Source organism: Oreochromis niloticus, linkage group LG7 (genome assembly GCF_001858045.2).
Source record: "Oreochromis niloticus isolate F11D_XX linkage group LG7, O_niloticus_UMD_NMBU, whole genome shotgun sequence".
Lineage (NCBI taxonomy): Eukaryota > Metazoa > Chordata > Actinopteri > Cichliformes > Cichlidae > Oreochromis > Oreochromis niloticus.
The window spans coordinates 17,340,310-17,362,889 of NC_031972.2; the positions used below are offsets into that span (position 1 = coordinate 17,340,310).

The following is a 22,580-nucleotide window of genomic DNA, read 5'->3' on the forward strand; positions in this document are numbered from 1 at the left end:
TTTGCAAAAATGTTTTTCTTTTAATGTGAAACACTCAGGGGGCGGTAGTAGCACAACAAAATATATACAAAATATCAAAGAACAATGAATATAGTTATTAAAATTAGTAGCTACTAACCATCTGATCAACATACCAAAACCACATATTCTGAGGACGTCTTGTCCAATCAAGACACATAGGCAGAAGTGAATTAGTAAAAATCTTTGTTTACTTTGTACACAGCAGCCTCCTGTGGCCTTGGAGAACAAATTTAAAAGGTGGAAGTTAAGCGATATTTCAAGTTCTTGAGGTTGAAATCCTAGCTTATGAAAAGAAAATAATAATTTTCTTAGTTTCTCTTTTATTTTGATTTGTACACAGTTGTGTTAGACATAATCCGAATGGCAGATCTTACTGTTAGTCACTCAAATGTGCTCTGCATGTAGCTTTGCTTTATCCAAATCAGTTGTTTATATCCAGTATGACAATCACATGGTTAATCACTGATTCCTTCAAATCTTAAAAGCTGGTGCCACTGTGTGATTTTCAAACATTTATAACTTGACTGTTTTGATTGTTTGTTTACAGCTTTGCCTTCACAGCATTGCACTCTATGACTCCTGCTGACAGCATCTGGTCTATCTGTGGGGATGTGAAGCCGTACTCCTGTAGGACCTCAGCCGTGTGTTCTCCAGTAACGGGGTCGGAGGTGAGGCAAGGCTCAGCAGGAGTGCGAGACAGAACCGGGGCTGGTCGGGGGCTTTCTTCCCCACTGGAGTCCTTCATGAAAGAGCCTCTTTCCCGGTTATGTGGGTGTGAGCTCACCTGGTCGAAAGACAACACAGGTGTAACACAGGCATCAGTCCCATCAAAAATCTCTGACCACTCCGCCTGGGTCTTTGAGGCAAAACGCTCTGTGAAGATTCGTCTGAGCTCCGGCCAATCATCAAAGCTCATCTGAGAAGGCAACTCTCCAGCATCCAACTCTAAGCCTAGAAAGAAAAAAAAACAACAAAAAAAAACTTTATGACCCGAAAGTAATATCAAGTTAAATAAACTTCAGTTTAACAAGATGTTGCAGAAGCAGCCAACACGTTCATCTCAATATGGGTTGTTGATCTTGCTGAAGGTCCAAGTTGGCCACATGATGTAATCATTTTAACCACCCGTTACTGCTCTACTAAATAATGAATAATGTGCAGGATTTAAGCACTGACTTTTACATAGCAGTTTTTTCTGTAATTTCTTATGCACACTCATATTTCTCTTTCAACCAAATACAGAAGACAGGAGTGATCAGCAGTGCACTATTTTTATATAATGAATAAAAAAGGTACATAACCTCCTAGGACCTGACTAACCAGGTACAAAAAAAAAAAAACAATCAGGTAATTCTTTGTTTTTACATTCATCAGGTCCTAATCAACCCAAATAGCAAAGAGAAATTAAAAATGCATGAAAAAGTTCAGGTCTTAGGAGGTTAACACACACATATACACACACACATATCTATCTATCTATCTATCTATCTATCTATCTCTCTAATGTGAAATATGAAAAATATGCAAATATATATAAAAGGTAGCACTATGAATAACAGTGAATGCAATCATTATTCTTGTATTCTGGAAAGAAAATTGAAATTGATACTAGTTTTACTCTGTGTGGTCCCTGGCTCAGCTGCAGAGGAGGCGTGGGGCAGTGAGCTCAAGGGGGCAGTGCCAAGGAGGCTGTAGGGACAGGTGGCGGTGATCTGACTAATATATATTTATATATAGTGAAGCCGGAGACCAGAGGAGGAGTGTCTGCTGTGCTGACAACTGACTGGAAATTGAGGAGTGCTGGAAGTGCGGGTCCTTCGAGTGAGGTCCCAGCAGCTCCGGAAATTCCCCCCACGGGAGAGTTCCCACTGGAGCAGTTTCGTAACAACAACCTACGCTCAGCCTTTGACCTACACATTGCTTGGAATTGATGGTCACGTGGTGCGCCCTGAAGCCATGCTGACCTACTCACGCTTCGTATTATTGAGAGATTATACGGTTATACCGTGTGAGTCGTGACGCTTGCACAGGAAACACACACCCAGTTGTTGCTGCCTAAAAGCCGCCAGGAAATGATTTTCGAGGCGGGTCATTACAATCCCATGACAGGGCATATGGGATATGATAAAACTCTAGAGTGAATAATGGCCTGATTTTATTGGCCGGGCATCTGAGCGGATGAGCGACGATGGTGCGGAATGGTGGTCTGGAATGCCAACTTGTTAACCCATTCCAAAAGCACCTTTGTACCCACTACGATTAATGGAGGTCCCGTTTTAATGCATTGGCATGGACCTCATCGGGCCATTTCACCAGAGTGCACGCGGCTTTGTATTAGTTCTGGTAGATTATGCAACGCGATACCCGGAAGCAGTGCTGCTGCGCAACATTTCTGCAAAGAGTGTGGCGCAGGCGATGTTTCAGGTCATCTCCCGAGTCAGCATCCCGAAATAGTTTTTTCACCATTGAGCTATTAGCTGAAAACTTGACATATGTGCATGATGTACATTATGTTAAAAAAATGAGGAAACTGGACAGGTGGATAGGAAAAAAAAGTGACAGGACCAAAAAACTCTACAGAAGATGAGCAGTATCTGAAAGTCACGTCCTTATGAAAAAGGGGGAAAAAAATCCACACCTGACAAAGAAGCTGAGAGATGCATCTGGCCCTTCAGTTGATTCATCCACTGAAGCCTCATCAGAAATAGTCTCAGTGGAAGCGTGGCTCTAAAAAACCATTCTTGAGGAAGGCAAACAGGGAGAGAAGGCTGAGATATGCTAAATTTTCTGTTTGTGCCTGCATTTCAGCCAGTGGTGTTGGGCATCTTTTGAAAACTGATGGAATTATGAAAGTAGAAAAGTACTGTCCGATTTTGATTCCACCTGGAAAAGCATCTGATTGGCAACGGCTTCATTTTTCAGCATAAAAACACACTGTCAATGCAGTAAAAGCATACCTGGATAGAAAGAACCCAGACCTCAAGATTACTGAAAGAGTTATCACTGAAAAAGATATTGCTGAAAGATCATCTTGACAGAGAACGAAACAAAAAGCAGCCAACATCCAAAGAAGGGCTTTGAATGATCTTCAACAAGTCTGGAGAAATATTCCTGAAGACTACTTAAAAAAATTACAAAAAAGCTTGTCCAGGAGAATCCAAGCTGTGTTGAAGAGTAAAAGTGGTTGTAAGAATTCAGTTTTTGCCTGTTTCAACATCCATCCATCCATCTTCATCCGCTTTATCCGAGGCCGGGTCGCGGGGGCAGCAGCCTAAGCAGAGAAGCCCAGACCTCCCTCTCCCCAGCCACCTCCTCCAGTTTATCTGGGGGAACACCAAGGCGTTCCCAGGCCAGCCGAGAGATATAATCTCTCCAGCGTGTCCTGGGTCTGCCCCGGGGCCTCCTCCCGGTGGGACATGCCCGGAACACCTCACCCAGGAGGCGCCCAGGAGGCATCCTTGTCAGATGCCCGAACCACCTCAACTGGCTCCTTTCGATGTGGAGGAGCAGCAGCTCTAGTCTGAGCCCCTCCCGGATGGCCGAACTTCTCACCCTATCTCTAAGGGAGAGGCCAGCCACCCTTCGGAGGAAGCTCATTTCTACCCCTTGTATCCGCGATCTCGTTCTTTCGATCACTACCCACAGCTCGTGGCCATAGGTGAGGGTAGGGATGTAGATCGACCGGTAAATTGAGAGCTTCGCTTTTACACTCAGTTCCCTCTTCACCACGACGGACCGGTGCAGCGTCCGCATCACTGCAGCCGCAGCACCAATCCGTCTGTCGATCTCCGGCTCCCTTCTCCCATCACTCGCGAACAAGACCCTGAGATACTTGAACTCCTCCACTTGGGGCAGGAACTCATCCCTGACCCGGAGTGGGCACTCCACCCTTTTCCGGCTGAGAACCATGGCCTCAGATTTGGAGGTGCTGATCCTCATTCCCGCTGCTTCACACTCGGCTGCGAACCGTTCCAGTGCGAGCTGGAGGCCTTCACCTGATGAAGCCAACAGAACCACATCATCCGCAAAAAGCAGAGATGAGATTCTGAGGCCACCGAAGTGAAGGCCCTCCGCCACTTGGCTGCGCCTAGAAATCCTGTCCATAAAAATTATGAACAGAACCGGTGATAAAGGGCAGCCCTGGCAGAGCCCATCACCCACCGGGAATGAGTCCGACTTATTGCCGGCAATGCGAACCAAACTCTTGCAACGGTTGTATAGGGATCGAATGGCCCGTAGCAATGGGCCAGACACCCCATACTCCCGCAACACCTCCCACAGGACACCCCGAGGGACACGGTCGAATGCCTTCTCCAAGTCCACAAAACACATGTAAACTCGTTGGGCAAACTCCCATGCACCCTCAAGTATCCTTGAGAGGATAAAGAGCTGGTCCAGTGTTCCGCGACCAGGACGAAAACCGCATTGTTCCTCCTGTATTCGAGGTTCGACTAGCGGACGAACTCTCCTTTCCAGCACCCAGGCATAGACTTTCCCAGGGAGGCTGAGGAGTGTGATCCCCCTGTAGTTGGAACACACCCTCCGGTCTCCCTTCTTAAAGATGGGGACCACCACCCCGGTCTGCCAGTCCAGTGGTACTGCCCCTGATCTCCACGCAACATTGTAGAGGCGTGTCAACCAGGACAGCCCTACAACGTCCAGAGCCTTCAGGAATTCGGGGCGGACCTCATCAACACCAGGGGCTCTGCCACCAAGGAGTTGTTTAACTGCCTCAGTGACCTCGCCCCCGGAAATTGGCGGGTCATTCCCCTCATCCCCAGACTCTGCTTCCTCCTCGGAAGACGTGTCAGTGGGATTAAGGAGGTCCTCAAAGTATTCCTTCCACCGCCTGACAATTTTCTCAGTCGACGTCAGCAGCGCTCCACCAGCACTATACACAGTGCAGGTAGAGCACCGCTTTCCCCTCCTGAGACGCCTGACGGTTTGCCAGAATCTCTTTGAGGCAGTCCGAAAGTCTTTTTCCATGGCCTCTCCGAACTCCTTCCACACCCGAGTTTTTGCTTCAGCCACTGCCCGAGCCGCATTCCGCTTGGCCTGTCGATACCTGTCGGCTGCCTCCAGAGTCCCACAGGCTAACCAAGCCCGATAGGACTCCTTCTTCAGCCTGGTGGCTCCCTTCACCTCTGGTGTCCACCATTTGGTTCGGGGATTACCACCACGGCAGGCACCAACCACCTTGCGGCCGCAGCTCAATGCAGCAGCTTCGGCGATGGAGACGCTGAACATGGTCCATTCGGACTCAGTGTCCCCAGTCTCCCTCGGAATGCTGTTGAAGCTCTGCCGGAGGTGTGCGTTGAAGATCTCGCGGACTGGGGCCTCTGCTAGATGTTCCCAGCACACCCTCACTACGCGTTTAGGTGCACCGGGTCTGTCCAGCGTCCTCCCCCGCCACCTGATCCAACTCACCACCAGGTGGTGATCAGTTGACAGCTCAGCCCCTCTCTTTACCCGAGTGTCCAGAACATATGGTCGCAGGTCTGGTGATACAATTACAAAATCGATCATCGACCTGCGGCCTAGAGCGTCCTGGTGCCACGTGCACTTATGGACACTCTTATGTTCGAACAAGGTGTTTGTTATGGCCAAACTGTGATTTGCACAGAAGTCCAATAACAAAACACCGCTCGGATTCAGATCAGGGAGGCCGTTCCTCCCAATCACGCCCCTCCAGGTCTCGCTGTTGTTACCCACGTGAGCATTGAAGTCTCCCAGCAGGACAACAGAGTCTCCAGGTGGGGCACCTTCCAGCACCCCCCCCAGGGACTCTAAGAAGGCTGGGTACTCTGAACTGCCACTCGGCGCATAAGCGCAGATGACAGTCAGGACCCGTTCCCCGACCCTGAGGCGCAGGGAACAAACCCTCTCATCCACCGGGAAAAACCCCAACGTACCGGCAGCAAGCCGAGGGGATATTATTTGTTTCAACAAATCGCTGCATTTATTTCCAATTTTCCAAGTAAAATATGAAGAAATGAGGGCTAGCTCGAGACTTTGGCAGTGTACTGTAATACTTCACCTTGCTCAAATCTTGATCAGAGTCATGATTGGATGGGTTACAGACAGTTTTCTGATTCATTCATTTTTGGAGTGAACATTAAACTTGATTCTTAGCCACCATAAATGTTTCCTATTGTTGATTCAAATAAGTCAACAAACCTTTAAGCAGCCGTTTGTAGAACTGAGGTTCAATGGCACCAACAGCCATGAACTGTCCATCCGAAGTCTGGTAGGTATCATAGAAGGGAGCTCCACTGTCCAACATATTTTCTCCTCTAGACCGGTTCCACAAACCAATACTACGAGATTTCCATAAAAACGAACCCATATATGCTGCTCCTTCCACCTGAAGAGTATAAGACAGGAAGACAGAAGTTCATATTTCATGTCACTGAAAAAAAAAAAGAAACAATTTTCTGTTGTTCATTTTTATTTTTTCCTTTAATTCATTAGTGTGTGTGTAGATAACTGTCACACATATGGCAGACCAAGGATATAGCTTTTTAAGCAGAGGTTGGCATGAAAATCTTTAGAGAACAGAAAATACAAAGCAAAGATGAAATGTGGTGTCAGTGCAACAACGACACACACAAATTACATTTTGAATACTAACACAGCTCCCTGTATTCACAGCTTATTTAAGTCTGAAACTGGTGCTGCTTTCACTGCTGCTGAGTAAACAGAAAAAGCTTGATCAAAAAAATAATGAATGCATCACATGAAAAACGCAAATAATAACATTGCTGGGAGGGAATCAGTCAGCAATAGTCCTTCTGCAGAGGCTGCAGGAATGATAACTACTATCGCTCTCTTACTGCTGATTACAATCACTTTGTGTGACCTTTAATTAACAGCATGCTTATTTTAAGGGTTACACGAGCAAATACATGTAACTAGGGATTTATCAATACATCAGCTAAACATACATATCACAAAGTTAACATTTAACTATGGCAGTGGCTGAAGTTTAAGTTTTGAGTCACATCAATCTTGTGCTTGGACTTTGTTTTTTCCCCTCACTTTTTTTTTTTTTTTTTTTTTTTTTTTTTTCCCCTCTTACTTGCCTGCCACTAGAAGGGTCAACGACAACACAGAATTAGAATGCACAAAAGCACTAGTACTGGCCAAATTGTTATCATTAAAAGCGGTACTGGCATCAGCCCTGAATTTTACAAGCTGTGCATCTATAATATACTGTTCTGTGAGCCGTCATGGACAAAGCAGAGTGGAGAAAGATCTCCAGCTAGTCGGGGCTTCAGTGATTTCACTGTTACTCGCTGCCAAAAACCCCCCAAATTATTGCTTGAAGTAGGGAAGGCGCTCTGAATGTGCATTTTCTCTTTTGATGATCTTCACTCATGAAAAATGCATTTCTGGTTTAGAACTATGAGACCATAAGTGTGGAGATTTGAGAAGCAGTGTTAATAGTCCGTTTTTCCTGTGTACCTCATACTGTATACAGCAGCTGAATGAAATAGAAGTGGTAAATGTAAGTCTCCATAGGATTAGAGAGCGCTATGGGAGCTTTAATAGGACATTGTTCTCACTAACCCTCTTTCTTTCTGTGCGCGTTTTGAGCTGCTGCTAAATAACAAGACCTTTAATCCACTCATCCCCTCAATAAAATCTAAGAGCAAGAGCTGACACAAAAATAGGAGATCATTGTCTCTGTCTTTATTTAAAGCTATAAAACCTGCAATCATTGATGTCTTTAACAGCTTGGAAGCAATGCAAACAACTAAGGAACATGACACTGACATATCATAGATTTTTAAATCGATTTGGCAAACATTAGCAAGCAGCTGCTTATTGGACTTGTGTCTGTATCCACCTGCTGAACATGCACCCAGTATTTATTATCTTGAGTTATATTTAGCTGTGTTTGTGGTATCTATTAACATCTAAATACTGCCTGTCTGTTGTCTGCTGCCAAGTATAAAGTGTAGTGTTGAGTGAGCCTTCCAGAGTTGTTTCTCTGAAAAGAGCTCGTAGGGCAGTTTGAATGAACACTGAAGCTTCAGAGTAGATTGCTAAACAATGGGGAAAAAATCAGCAGAGCAAAGGCAGCTGCACACACAAGTAATCATACCTTTAAGTGACTCTTTCCATTGTCACATTGGTACACAATCAATGTTTCTAAATTGCCCGAAATTGTCTGTAAAGTGCCCACAGGTGTGAATTTAAATATGTCCACGTATGTCAGCATGGTAGAAAAGCACATGCTCAGCGTGTAATGCACCCTGCCTTCAGATTCAGAGCGTGCTGGCACTGGCTGCAGCCCACCTAAGCATCAAAACAATAGGCATGTTAGGTACGGACGGACAGTAATGGACAGTAATAATATAATTGATAGCAGACCAGAGAAAAATTGAGAGAAAAATTAGAGATCATGTCGAACACGTGTCACAGTTGGTAGTTCTGATGCAGTTGGTGTACTGCTGGGCATTTAATCAGCTCCTGCACCGACACATAGAACAGGCCACACAAGGTGTTTTTACAACCTCACGCTTCATATGAAGAATATTTTCCCATTTAAAGAGAATCCAAGGCAATATAATAAACTAATCAAATTGATGTTCTGTCTATGTAGTATCATTAACAACTTGAAAAACAACATTAAATATTTTTTGTCAACATCTGCATTATTCTATGCAGATGTTGAAAAAAATGACATCTAGCGGTGATATATTACACAATCTACCTTTAAATAATTATTTTACTTAATCATTTAAAGGTAGATTGTGTAATATATCACCACTAGATGTCAGTAGATTTAAGTCAACAGAATTCTGTTTTCTCAGCCCTCCCAATTAAAGTGGATAATCTTAGCTACAGTGGCCACTGTAGGACAAACAGCTCTGGCCACTGTTCATCTTTAGTGAGCGTAGGCTGCCAGTCTGCTGTTTACCTTACTTACTTTACTCTGCTGTTTGTGGCCATGTCTATTTACTCTGGAGGATTCTGTAGAACTTTTAGAAACGACTCCCATACAGGTTGATGAGTCAGTGAGGCTAGCTTCTGTCCAATGACAGCAACTGAGGTGAGTTGTTGAGGATATGCTGAATTTTTCTGCTTTTGCTGATGTTGGTTGCCATAAGTGAAACTTTCTTCGAAGTGGATCTAACTTTGTTTGACTCAAACCTTTCCAAAACACGTCCCATCTACTTCAGACATTGATGGGTGTTCTGCTAAGGATCCAAATAAGTGCAGTGCTTGAAAGGAATTTCAATTTCTCTAGTGTTCTTTCAGATGTTGTAATTTCTACAATTATATGGTAGGGTTTGTATGGCTTTGTAGTCCATTTAAACGTTTCTAAACCTGCACCTAAATGCACAGATGACTGAGGCTTTTATTTTGTAGACAAAGCTAATCTGCATATAGTTTCTCTGTAACTCTGATCAGTTCACCATTTATATTCCTTGCAACTGTGTCTATAACTGTGAGGCTGTGAATCAAAACACTAATTGCATTAAGATAATTGCTGTTATTAATAATGCCTTTAAGTCCATCAATATATCAGGAAATCAGTTTCTTAGCACACAGGCACAGCATCTCACTATGAAGGAGTGCATCTGCATTATTAACTGCAGCAACAAAAAGACACTAAGCTGGCTAGTGGGGGAGAAAAAATGCCACATGCTGAAAGGTTAGTGAATAATCAGAAGCTTATCAAGGGACTGACAAGTGGGTAGGATGCACTTCATCAGGACCAACAAAACTGCAGGAACTAACCTCAACCTTCAGCTTGCCTCAAAACTTTAGGCTGAAGAGCCATGAGACTGAAGCAGCTCATTTAAAGCTGGAGGGGAAGGAGATGAAAAACAGGTGGGCGAAGGATTTCTGTAGAGAAATTGATTGAGACTGCATAAAGAGCAACAGGACAGAGCCACAGCTCTGGCACCACCCCACAGCTTTAAGTCCACCTGCACCAATATAACATTCTCCTCTTGGAAGCCCAAATGAACGAATGCTCCTAGTAGCAATACCGACAGCCATATCAGGCACAGAATAAAGCTGTAAGTACTGGCACAAAATGCAATAAGTTTCAATAAACTGCCAGCCTCAAACCTTTGAAAATCAAGCTTGCAAGAATAATTTAAATACTACAGTATCTTAATTTTGGGTTTTGATAGGGTGTTTTTTTACAAATATGCACATCACAAATAATAACACTCAAAATTGCCCTTCAGTCACAACTTATTACCACACCTATTTAGGACATCTCAATAGTAACAAAACCCCCAAAACACTAATAAATCTGGCCTTAAGAATTCTACAAGTAAAATAGAAATACATTAAAATTAAATACAATACGAAAGATGTAAAATTTTAATGTGCAGTCCTACATTTTCGATTATTAATGGTCTTTTCCCAACACCTCTACAATCTAACCAACTGCCTCTATTCTAATTGGAGGATAGTTTTTTTTTAAGTTGTCATAAAAGCGTAAAATCCAGTCAACATATATACTGATCATGTTTGTATAGGATAGGATTGTAGGTAGGATAAAACCATAATCATGTATGCATTAATAAAAAATGTAATTTAATATACATATTATAAGTTTCATAAAAAGGTTGAATTTAAACCAAAGGTTTTATACTGAATTGTAATACTCTGCATTACGCATCCCTCATTAAGTGGACACTGAGTGCAATCCAATAAATGTCTGCGTTGACATGCATATGCTTATGCCACTAACAACCTGTGTGTGAGGACACTAAGTAACACAGCATGAGAACTGAAATCAAACCAGACCAAACAAACATAAAATGCATTAAACAGTTCTATGAATTTGAATACAGCACTAATACATACACTATATTGCCAAAAGTATTTGCTCCTCTGCCTTCACACGCACATAAACTTAAACATCCCATTCTTAATTCATAAGTTTAGTATGATGTTGGCCCACCCTTTGCACCTGTAACAGCTTCCACTGATCTGGGAAGGTTTTCCACAAGGTTTAGGTTTACTGTATTTATGGGAATTTTATGGGGCTTGCTTTGTGCACTGGTGCACTGTCATGTTGGAACATGAAATTGTACAAAATATCTTGGTATGCTGGTAAGAGCATTAAGAGTTGGTTTCACTGGAACTAAGGTGCTGAGCCCAACTCAGTCTGGTTGCAGCATGCTTTACACTACCGCACCCGACGCTTTGCATTGGGCATGGTGATGGAACGCTTGGATGCAGCTGAGAAAACTACTAGTTGTAGTCAATCAAGATCACTAACAAGAAGTTTAAAGGCCTTTGCCTTGTCAGGTTAAGACTTTGAACAACCTTCAGCATGACTTTACATGAGCTCTAAATGACTGTATGTACAGTCCTAATCAAAAGTTTAGGACCACTTGGAAAATGGCAAACAATCATATGCTTACTTCAACATGCAACAATAAGAAGCTCCCACATGCAATTTACTGAAAACAATGCTTAAACTGAAACAGGCTGTTTTACAGCTGATCAAAAGTTTAAGACCACAAGCCTTTAAAAGGCCAGATCTGGGCAAAAATGTGGATTCATTGTCATTTTCTGTCAGGTAGTCACACTGTCATGATGTTCTGATGGCAAAGGCAAAAAAACGTTCCCTTTTTGAACATGACTGGGTTGTTGAACTGCATAAGCAGGGTCTCTCGCAGTGCACCATTGCTGCTGAGGTGGGATGCAGTAAGACAGTCATTTGGAATTTCTTAAATGATCCTGAGGGTTATGGAACAAAAAAGTCAAGTGGAAGAACCCAAAAAATTTCACCAGCACTGAGCCAGAGGATCCAACTGGCTGTCTGTCAAGACACTGGACAGCCATTACTGGTGCCAACTGCAGTCCCATAACCATCAGACAGCATCTGAGACTGAAGGGCTTCAAAAACAAAACGTCTTCAAAGGCCTCGTCTCCTTGAACACCACAGAACTGACCGTCTGGACTTTGTAAGAGAGCACCAAACATGGGACATTGAAAGGTGGGAGAAAGTTTTATTCTCTGATGAGAAAAAATGTAACCTTGATGGTCCTGATGGTTTCCAACGTTACTGGGAAGACAAGCAGATCCCACCTGAGATGCTTTCTACGCACCACAGTGGAGGAGGCACCATAATGGGGTGCTTTTTCCTTCAGTGGAACAATGGAGCTTCAGGAGGTGCATGGGTGTCAAACGGCTGCTGGCTATGTCCAGATGTTGCAGAGAGCATTTCCTGATGGGCCCTTGTTTGTGTGGTAATGCCTGGGTTTTTCAACAAGACAATGCTACGGTACACAATGCCCGCAGGACAAGGCACTTCTTCCCCTGATCTAAATCCAACTGAGAACCTTTCGGGATGGATGGCAAGGGAAGTTTACGAAAATGGACAACCATTCCAGACAGTAGATGCCCTTCGTGTGGACATCTTCACCACTTGGAGAAATGTTCCCACTCACCTCGTGGAAACGCTTGCATCAAGCATGCCACAACAAATTTCTGAAGTGATCAACAATAACGTTGGAGCTACTCACTACTGAGTTCATGTTTGGAACTTTCATTTATGTTTTGGGGGGTTTACAGGTTTTTTGGAGGTGTGGTCCTAAACTTTTCATCTGCTGTAAAACAGCCTGTTTCAGTTTAAGCGTTGTTTTCAATAAATTGTATGCTCAGAAAAATGTTTTGTCTCAGTCCCACTTCTTCTTGTTGCATGTTGAAGCTCTACTTGGAACATTGTTAAGATCCAAATATGCAAAATATGATTTTTTGCCATTTTTCAAGTGGTCTTAAACTTTGAGCCTGTATTAATAGCTTTTACCTTAAGTGGATCTGATAAAACCCCAAATAAATTCAAACTTGTGTACCCAAGTTAAAAATGTAAAACTATTAAACGTCATCCCCTCTCTGATATTTAGCACTGCAACTCAAACCTCTCTACAGCCCAAATAACTTTCACTTTCAGAACTTGTGATCAGTGAACAGTTCCCCACAGGGGTGAGATGTGCAGCTTCTTTCGACTTGCGAAATTGCAGCTATCTACTAAAGCTGCTGTCTGGCACATCCTTCAGTTATGAAGGGCATCTCTGAAATTACATGTACAGTTTGTTGGCTTTGCAGCTGATGGCACAGCTGCTGTGCTGAGCTGATAGAGTGTGTGAAAAAACAGAGTGAAAAGATCATCTCTAACTTGACCGTCATTCCCGCCGTCAATTACCTGTGATCCATGAGTCTGTGAAACACATTACAGAGCTGCATCGTTTTCACGTATTTATAACTCTTAATCTGAAAGGTTTGCTGCTGATCTCAGTAAACATAATCAAGTTTCCTCCTTCCCTGTCCAGAGATTTGCAAATATGAGTAAAAGAGAAGTTATGAAGTGCAGAGGATGCAATGTGGGAAAGCAGGAAAAGTCCATCCTAAAAGCAGACTGTTGTCTTAGGAATACAGAGGCATATTTATTTATCATTTTATAAATACACAGCATTTTATACCGTTGCCTTTTTACATGATTTCATAGTAAACACTGAACTTAAATGGAACAGCTAAGTGAAAGGGCGTTTTCTTGTTAAACCGTTTACTGCACACACACACACACACACACACACACACACACACACACACATATATACATATATAACACATTACACCATACCTGTAAATGTTGTTATATGTTAAAGTTCTGAAGTCGTTTTGTTTAAGTTCATATTATTCTACAACGTTACACTGAGAGCAGCAATAAATAGATAAATACTCTAATAAGCTTGAGAGTATACAGGACCGCTCAGTTAGTGAAGTATTTTATATAATTATTATTTAAAAGTATCCTGCTTCTTGCCCTATGGGAGCTGGTATAGGCTCCAGATAGCCCGATGCTGAGTTGGATAGGCGGAAGAGAACAGATGAATGGATGGATTATGTAAAGTCAGAAAAACTGTAGAATTGCTGTAACTTCAAGCCACATTGGTAGCTATTTTTTTTCTAACAGGATAAAAGGATTGCAAACGTATTGCACTAAACAAAAATCTCCAAAGGATGTTGTGATGTTCCTGTTTAAAGACAGACTCAACTCTGTTTATCTGAACAGTGCAGTACATTTGATGTGAGGGCTGTCAGTCTGTAGTTGCACTTCAGAGCAAAGAATACTGCTCATTTTCTTTCAGCATTTTGACAAATCATTTTAAATACTTGTCACTTTCTATCACTTTAATTCAGCCGACTGGTTATAAACATTTTTCTGTCATAAGACAAGCTCAGAGCACACATTTATATCTGTGTCACACCCACTCGCATTTTTCTGACTGCTTAAACCAGATGTTTGCAAGGAATCCACCTAATGACTTATCCTACTATCACAGGAAGTACAATCACTTGCAGATACTCACACAGGCAGCTGTGTAGACATCACACTGATTACTTTTTTATTATACTACAATAAGTACATTAAACTAATTTTTCATAGTGTGCTTAGAGCCTAATTGTTTCCTATTGTCTTGCAGGGGGAAATGTATAATAGCCACAAAGTTTACCACAGTGTAGTGCAACATAAAACAGAACACATAGTCTTAAGTTTGTGGTGCTTCTGTAAGTCTGAATATGTACCAAGCACTTTGTACCAAGCACCTTCAGCATGTTATGATAAAAATAAAAATTTCATACTACTACATTTATACAGTTCATGACAGTAAATCTTTACATCAGTTGTGCTTACCATGCTAGCATCAATGATCTGTCCTTTCCCTGACTTTGTCCTCTCCAGCAGCGCCAGGACAATCCCCAGAGCGCACGTAAGACCGCCGCCTCCAAAGTCTGCTAACAGATTCAGTGGAGCGTAAGGCTTCTCTCCGCTGCGACCCAGCCGGGATAAAAGGCCTATGACAGGAATGAAAAAGTAGAAGCTTTACGCAGAAAAAAAACTATAGTTTAGCTTAGTGAAAACAAAAGAGCCACAACAAACAGCAATGCATTAAAGATATTTAGTGGTGTGCAAGTGAACATGACTCCTTCAAAGGGTTTCTTTTTCTTCTAGTCTTTCAAATCCATTGCTGGCATTGTTAAAGCAGCATGTAACCTTTGCTTTGTATTTTTTTTCCTCCTTTTGCTTTTCCTGTAACAAAGGAATAGTATAAAAGGAGCTTGGGGCACCGGCTTAGCTCACTGGGATGACGCAACGTCCATATGCTGTATAGCAGAGTGCGTCCGGCCCAGGTTCAAATCTGACCCGTGGCCCTATAATAAGGCCAAAAAAATACATATTAGAAAAAAGAAAAGGATCTTGAATGAAAAGCAGACTGTCAAGCTAGACATAAACTATGAGAGGTAACATTCACAACCATCTTCTTGTTACGACCCCCTCTGCTAGGCGTCAGGGGAGGAGTAACATACACGAGCCCCCAACACAAAACTGAGTAAATAAAAAGGTTTTAATTTCAAACTTTAAACAGAAAACCGACAGGGCTGTTCAACAGACCACTGGGCAAACAAGAAAAAACAAACAGTCAAGAGTAAAAGCTAAAGGTTAACTAAGGCAAGCCAGCATCACACAACTCTACTCGCAGCCAGCTAGCAGCTCAAAACTCTAATCAGGCTAAGTTCAAGCTTGCACCAAGGTCTGACAAAGTTCAGCAATATGAACAGGTTCAACAAAGGTCGAAGAGGGAGGCACGAAGGGCAAACTGCATGTTCAGTCCTAAGCAGCAGCCACTGAGTGAAGGACCTCCAGCCTTTTGTAGCCACAGGTGGGCACGATCAGCCACTGATTGCCTCTTGGAGCATCACGGGATCCCCGGGCAGCCAGTCGTCCGTGTGGTCTGGCACACTTCATTCTGCATAAAAGAAGGCTGGCACATGCAGTGTGGTGCATGGCACCCCATGCACCACACTGCATGGGGTGCCAAGTAAACACATCTACTGTCGCGGATGTATCCACCCACTGCTTTAGTTTGCATAAAACGTCCTGGTGTATGGGTGGGGGAAGCACACACAGAAATAAACTCACAGCTTCATATACACACATCTCACCTGCCTTACAGTATACTAGATATACATTTACCAAGGTCACGTTTTATGCTAAACAAAGCCCCTCCCTGCATTTCACCTCTACCGTTAAGTGCCAAGCTATGTAACATTGAAAGCTTTTCTGAGGATCGTTTCTGATGTTTTCTCACAAAGTACCATATAAAACCATATTTTTGGCTTGGCTTACATTGATGTCATCATTCCCTTTAATCCTTTATAGACATGGATAGTTTGGCTTGGTGTGCTGCAAAATAAAGCCCAAACAGACTATCAGAATTTGTTATCTAGACCTTTAAAATGCATCCTTGTAATAGTATCACAGTGTAAATGTATGTATAAAATGCAAAGACTCTCTGAAAAAAATAAAATAAAATAATGCTGCAGTTAGTGAGTACAATTTATTACCCAGCATCTGGCCATGAAAGTGCAAGAGGCCATGCTGACGGCCTTTTTTCATTTCATAAAACCACCAAACGTAGGTGAAAGAGAGGAGAATATGTATGTGTGGGGGTTAAATGCTTTTTAATATATTTTCAATAATCCATCAAGCTCATCTGGTATAACCGGTGCCAACCGATTGATATCAACGATATGAATAAAAGAAATATCTAGAACCTCTTCTAAAATTCTCATTAATGCTTTAACAAGGCTGAACAAGAAACCTTTAATAAAGGAGTAAATCCTTCTTTATTAAAGGTTTCTCGGGGCTTGTTTAATTGGAGGCACAACTAGAAAGTACGTTTACATTATCAGATCTCATTTGGGAGTTTGTAGTCATACGCCCACTGGTCATTTCAATAGATAGACACGCTCAACTGCTCATTAACACAAATATCTGAGTAAGAGCACATAAGAATGTATGTATGCTAGTCTGCTGAAATGCAAGCTCTGCTCCAATTACACCTTACGATGCCCAAGTATAGCAACAATAAAGGAATCTTTACCTTTATCTATCTGATCAGCCAATAACAACTGAGTGTATTTCGGCATGCAGACATGATCAACACAACCACCACGACATCAGAATGGGGAGGAAAAGTGTTCAAAGTGGCTTTGAATGTGATATGATTTAGTTCCAAGATGTGCTAGGCTATATTTCAGAAACTGTTGATCTACTGGGATTTTCCCACACAACCATCTCTAGGCTTTACAGTGAATGGTCAGAAAAGGTCCCTGCCTCCAGTTCTTCTGGTGAGATGCCGACATCTTTCTGAGTGACATAAACCCAAACCACTGTTCTCGGAGATTCACACAATACACTCTTGCTAAGATTTAGATTTTTTTAGGGTTATCCCAACCTCAAATTATCAAGAGGGCTCCCTTGTCATTTTGATCCCTTGTCATTTTAAACCCTCTTATTTAAACCTTGTGTCAGTCTGCAGTCCTTTACACAGTTTATAGCGCTGCCATGAAGCAGCAGAAAACCTACGTTTTAAAATGGGAACTGGGAATGTGAGTACATACCTTTTTATATATAAATTTTAAGTTTGAAGAAATGGTTCAAATTACACTGTTTTGAAAAAAACTAACAGTTTAATCACAAAGCCACAGAAGGATAAAAAAAGCCTTTGTGGTTGTTAAGGTAACACCACATGGTATGTAAGAAAATGTTAACATTTCTATTTAAAGAATTTTGAAATTAAGCTATTTAAATATGTTGGGGTTTAATGGATTGGCCCACATTCTCTCAATGTATCCTGGTTCTGGTCCAAAACACCTCACCTTGGAAATGACCAGGAAGCATCCTAGATCAGTGCTTAAACCACCTTAACTGGCTTCTTTTTTTTTAAACATGAAGGAGCATTGAGCTCATTTCTAACTGTGAGATGCAGACGCCCTTAAAAGGGCCTGTTTCACAGCTCATGTGCACACGTAAAAGAAGGAAAGCAGATGATAAAATAAATGTCAATTAATAATAAATACATATAAATACTTGATGAAGTCTGCAGTCTTATGACTCTAAAATTTTGATCTGAAAGCATTAACAGTTGTGTTACCTGACATGGCAATGTAGTTGATGTCATGCCCAGCTGCGGTGGCATAAGATCCACTCTGACCATATCCAGTCAAGCGAGCGTAGATCAGCCGAGGATTTTCCTTTAATAGCTCATGTGGACCAAGGCCAAGTTTCTCCATAACACCTGGGCAGTCAAAATTAAGTCCACATGTAAATTTAATCACACATTACCTTTTCTGTTTCTGCTACTGCTTATGTTGGTTCTCAAAGACTTTCATATTCCTACGTGGCTCGTCACCTTATGTAAACCCTTTGAAGACACATAACAAGAGTCAATGGCATTTAAAAACTAAGAATCTTCTAAGAGTAAAAAAAATAAGAGCATAAATAAAACACAAAGTTTTTTATATAACTCAAAGAGCCAACTTGTTATGTAAGTGAATTTAAAAGAATTAAGTTGTTTTTAAACATTATAATTACTTAAGTAATTCTGTACCTAAGTACCATAATGTTGCAGAGAGCTCGTAAGACCCCTTGTTGGCACTATTGTGCTGCAGGTCTCACCTTTGCGATACGGCTCCAGGACCACATCAGACTTTATGCAGAGCTTCCTGAGCAAAGCTATACCCTCCGTGGTCTTCAGGTTGATGGCCACAGATCGTTTCCCCCGCGCTTGTGTGTCCAAAGACACAGGAACTTTGGTCCGGTCCACACGGATCACCTTGGCGCCAAAGTCTGCCAGGATCATGCCGCAGAAGGGCGCGGGTGCCAGGCCTGCCAGCTCAATAACTCTAACCCCAGCCAGTGCCATGATTAAAGGACTATAGGATCAAATAACAGAAACTTCTTTCAGTATAATGCAATCCAATGCAACACCAATAGCAGTAGTTGGGGGATGGGGGTGGGGAGGCTAATATCAGAGCCTGTGATGTTAGGAGAAATTTAAGTTTAGCTGACAAAAATCTGTTCAGACACACATACAGTATAAACGTCTGCCAGTTTATGTCAAAGTGTTTGCAAAAATATGCAGTTCATATACATGAACTGCATATTCGTACATGTCTCCAGAACAGCAGTTTTCCATGATGACTCACACACACACACTCAAACTGAGATGAAAACAATAACAGCAACACTGTACTGGCTGGTAATGAGGAACCTTTAAAACTAACAGTAAGTGTAGCTTCATTTCTGGACTCAGTAACAGAAATGGTATGGTCTTATTATGCCCTGCAGCTCGTAGTGGGTGTCACATTGTCACAGAGGAGAAAAAGCTGTTAATAACAGCACAGCAGCAGCCCCATTCCTGGACCAGTAACATCAGTTGTTGTGATCTTGTTTCTATGTCGCTCATGGCCTGCAATCACATGATCTTTTATTATTGTGCCTAGATTTTGTGGGAAAGACAGAGAAAAGGGGGTCCTTTTTATGCTTTGCACATCCCTCAAACATCTACATTTCTGATGCTGCGGTCATGCTGCAACACAGCAACATCATTTTTTTTTTTTAAGATGGAAAGCTTTGCAATCCATCAAAGGGAAACACACAGGCAACCGGGACAAATCTCTGAAAGTGCAATTTCAGGTGAAAAATCCTTGGGCGACAATCCTTCTGTTTAGGGGGAATGAGGTCGACCTTGGGAAGGGTGAGAAATCAAAAAACTGATTTCAAAGGCCACATCGCATCACAGGATCCTTAGAACGCTACTCTCTGTGTGACTGCTATTGGCAAAGGAGCCAGACTGTGTTAAGACGCAATGACACACAGCCTCAACACTGTACCTGAGCTGTACTGTAATGTGAATTTGCCTGAAGCTGAACAAAAATAGTGAGTTTTCTTATGGCACACAGTTTCTATATGAAATGAAAGAAACACAAATTTATTTAAACGTTGGTAATCCAAAGACAAAGACAAATTTGAAAAGAGTTCAGAGGGATGGATGATGCTCATTCAACAGAAACACCCTTCACCCATATTATGAGTATTGATATTGCATCAACCAGAGCTCTGGATTGTCTCTATTGTGACAATAAAAAAAGTTTAATTTATACTACACTGTCATATTAGCTTAATAACTAAATAACTACAGATAGCGGCTTATCTTTTCTGAAAGAAAAAAACAATCAGACTTTTACTAAACATCAGTTTTGATATTGACCTTAAAAGTCCTATATTGGTCGGGCTCTACTGCGTATCTGCGGACTTTCTTAAGGGACCTACCCAAAGTTAACTGTAAAATTGGTGAGGTTTTAATGTGGTTGGTCTGCTAAAAACAAAGCAAGAAAAACTGGAACTGCTACTATTAAGGACATTGCTGTTAAGAAAAAACAATAAGTGCCAGATTGACTGCCACAGTCAGTGGAAGTGGAAGTGATCGGGAGCAACAGCAACTCAGCAAAAGTGGAAGGCCACCTAAAATCACAGAGAGCAATCAGTGGATGCTGAGGTGCATAGTCTGCAGAAGTAGCCAACTTTCTCCAAATACATGAGTCAATCACGACACGCTTCCAAACTTCATGTGGCCTGCAAATTAGCTCAAGAACATTGCATAGAGAGCCTAATGGGATGGGTTTCCATGGCTGAGCAACTGTATCCAAGCCTTACATCACCAAGCGCCAAAGCCTTGGCTGAAGTGGTGTAAAACACGCTGCAACTGGACTCTATAGCAGTGGAGATGTGCTCTCTGGAGTGATAAATCATGCTTCTCCATTTGGCAATCCTATGGATGAGTCTGTTTGGCAGTTGCAAGGAGAATGGAACTGACTACATTGTAGCAAGTGTAAAATTTGGTGGAGGGAGGATTATGGTGTGAGGGCTTGGATTTAGCTCCTTCCTGTTCCTTCATAACTGTGCATCAGTCCACAAAGTAGGTTCCACAATGAGAGACCTGACCTCAGACCTGACAGAACACCTTTATACCTGCAAAGGGTTGGCCAACATCATTTTAAACCCCATGATTTTTAAATGAGATGATGTTCTTTTTTTTTCTTTGGACCAAGAGAAATGGTTTAAGAACGTGATAAAGGAGGTCATCTACATCCACTCTGAATGACCATCACTAAGCAGACACTAACTATCAGCCACCTACAATGCAGTCTTGAGATCCCTCCCCAGGTGATTGAATCCCCGTTCACAACTTGACCCATGTGCCCTTAATAGCTCACATTGTGGCAGAGGGTGGTAATGTCTCAAAAACAATTCACACCTTGGCCCTGTGACTGTAACAGCCTACGTCTGTTTCACACCTTGACTCATCCTGAGGTATCCACAATAGTGAGGACACGGGATCATTGAGAATCTCCAATAGATCTTTCAGAACTGAAGAACCCTCTTGTCTAAGGGGTGAAAAGTCCAGTTGCCTTCTTTCCAAGCACTCAAGACTACCAGAAGAGGAAAAACCACAGACAGTTGAAATTTTGGCAGTGGAATACCCTTCATGGTGGGCTACTGCGACAGAGCCGTTTAAACTTTAGACTTTGAAACTGGACCATAGTATTTTATTCAAAGGTCAAAGTGACATCCATTATCAGTGAGTGCAACCATGCATACTACCGTCCACAAAAGTCCACAGACAATATACCATTCTATTTTTATACTGAAATCCTTTTTTCCGTTACTTTATACTGTCTATGGCACCATGCACACGCAGCACCGTTTAGTACACAAGTAACAACACTGCACTGCCAACAAACCCAATACTTTTGATCTAATCATTGACTGCAGTTTGGCCCAAAATGGGCCATTTCTCGGTTATGTTATGCGTTATGTGCAGTCGAAGCAACAAGCGGTAGCTGCAGCACCACTAGTGGAGCACATCTCCACACTGCGTACGAGACTTTGTATAGCACTAAGGAGCAGTTCGGCTTACTTTCAAGGAGAAGACAGGAAACCTCTGCTGAAGCTCTGCGTGCACGGGGCGCCTGAGCAGACTGACGTTACAGTGACCGCTGGATATGTCAAAAACACTTGGGGGTGAATCACGTGTGGACTAAACAACAACTACATGCTTACGACATAGCAGTAACAAACTTAAGAAAGAAACACACACGAAACAGTCATACCAAACCGCTCATAACTGTCACAGAGTTACTATCGTCGCTAAATGTCTAAAAAGTAATTCTGGCCAAATTACACAGGCGCTGTGTAACCCACAGGCTGTACAAAACCTCTCTATAAAAATTCTTACTAAAATACTGTCCTCCAAACCTCCTGCTCGCCCTCACCTGTTCAGCCGAAGTGATTTTTTGTTGTTGAGGAGAGGTTTAAACTGAATAAAGAACTCCGAAGGAGCTAGTTTTTATGCAGAGTGGTTAACTCCGCCTGGCTGGGCTTCTTGCGGTGTACGCCGGTGAATAATTAGCGAATACCGTCTGTTGTGAAGAAGCGGCTTCCTGGTGACCTCAGAGAGACAACTGCTATATTTTCTGGGAATTGTAGTTTCCACATGTCGCTAACGTATAGGGTAATTTTAAGTGAGTGACTGAATGAAAGAGCCTTCAACTCCACAAAATAAAATATGTAAACACAAAATATTATTTATTTCCATTGTTAAAGGTTATTCTCAGTATATAACAACTTACCTTAGCTTTACAGACAGTATTCTGAACAAGCTCAA

The 22,580-nt window shown here is 42.2% G+C and overlaps 1 protein-coding gene across 2 annotated transcripts; it reads right to left on the reverse strand.

The window, feature by feature from the left end:
* Nucleotides 1-187: 187 nt before the first annotated feature.
* On the reverse strand, nucleotides 188-22,311 carry amacr (alpha-methylacyl-CoA racemase). 2 transcript variants are annotated; one of them, XM_005456235.4, is made up of 6 exons: nucleotides 22,189-22,311; nucleotides 18,530-18,786; nucleotides 18,006-18,149; nucleotides 14,702-14,862; nucleotides 6,199-6,385; nucleotides 188-972 (listed from the first exon to the last, which is right to left on the reverse strand). In XM_005456235.4, exons 2-6 carry the CDS (start codon nucleotides 18,774-18,776, stop codon nucleotides 563-565), a joined length of 1,149 nt encoding a protein of 382 aa, XP_005456292.1. In that variant the 5' UTR covers nucleotides 18,777-18,786; nucleotides 22,189-22,311; the 3' UTR covers nucleotides 188-562. The 2 variants fall into 2 exon arrangements, with proteins under 2 accessions (XP_005456292.1, XP_003451533.1); XM_003451485.4 differs by lacking the exon at nucleotides 22,189-22,311 and adding an exon at nucleotides 21,834-21,930.
* Between the last annotated feature and the right edge of the window lie 269 nt (nucleotides 22,312-22,580).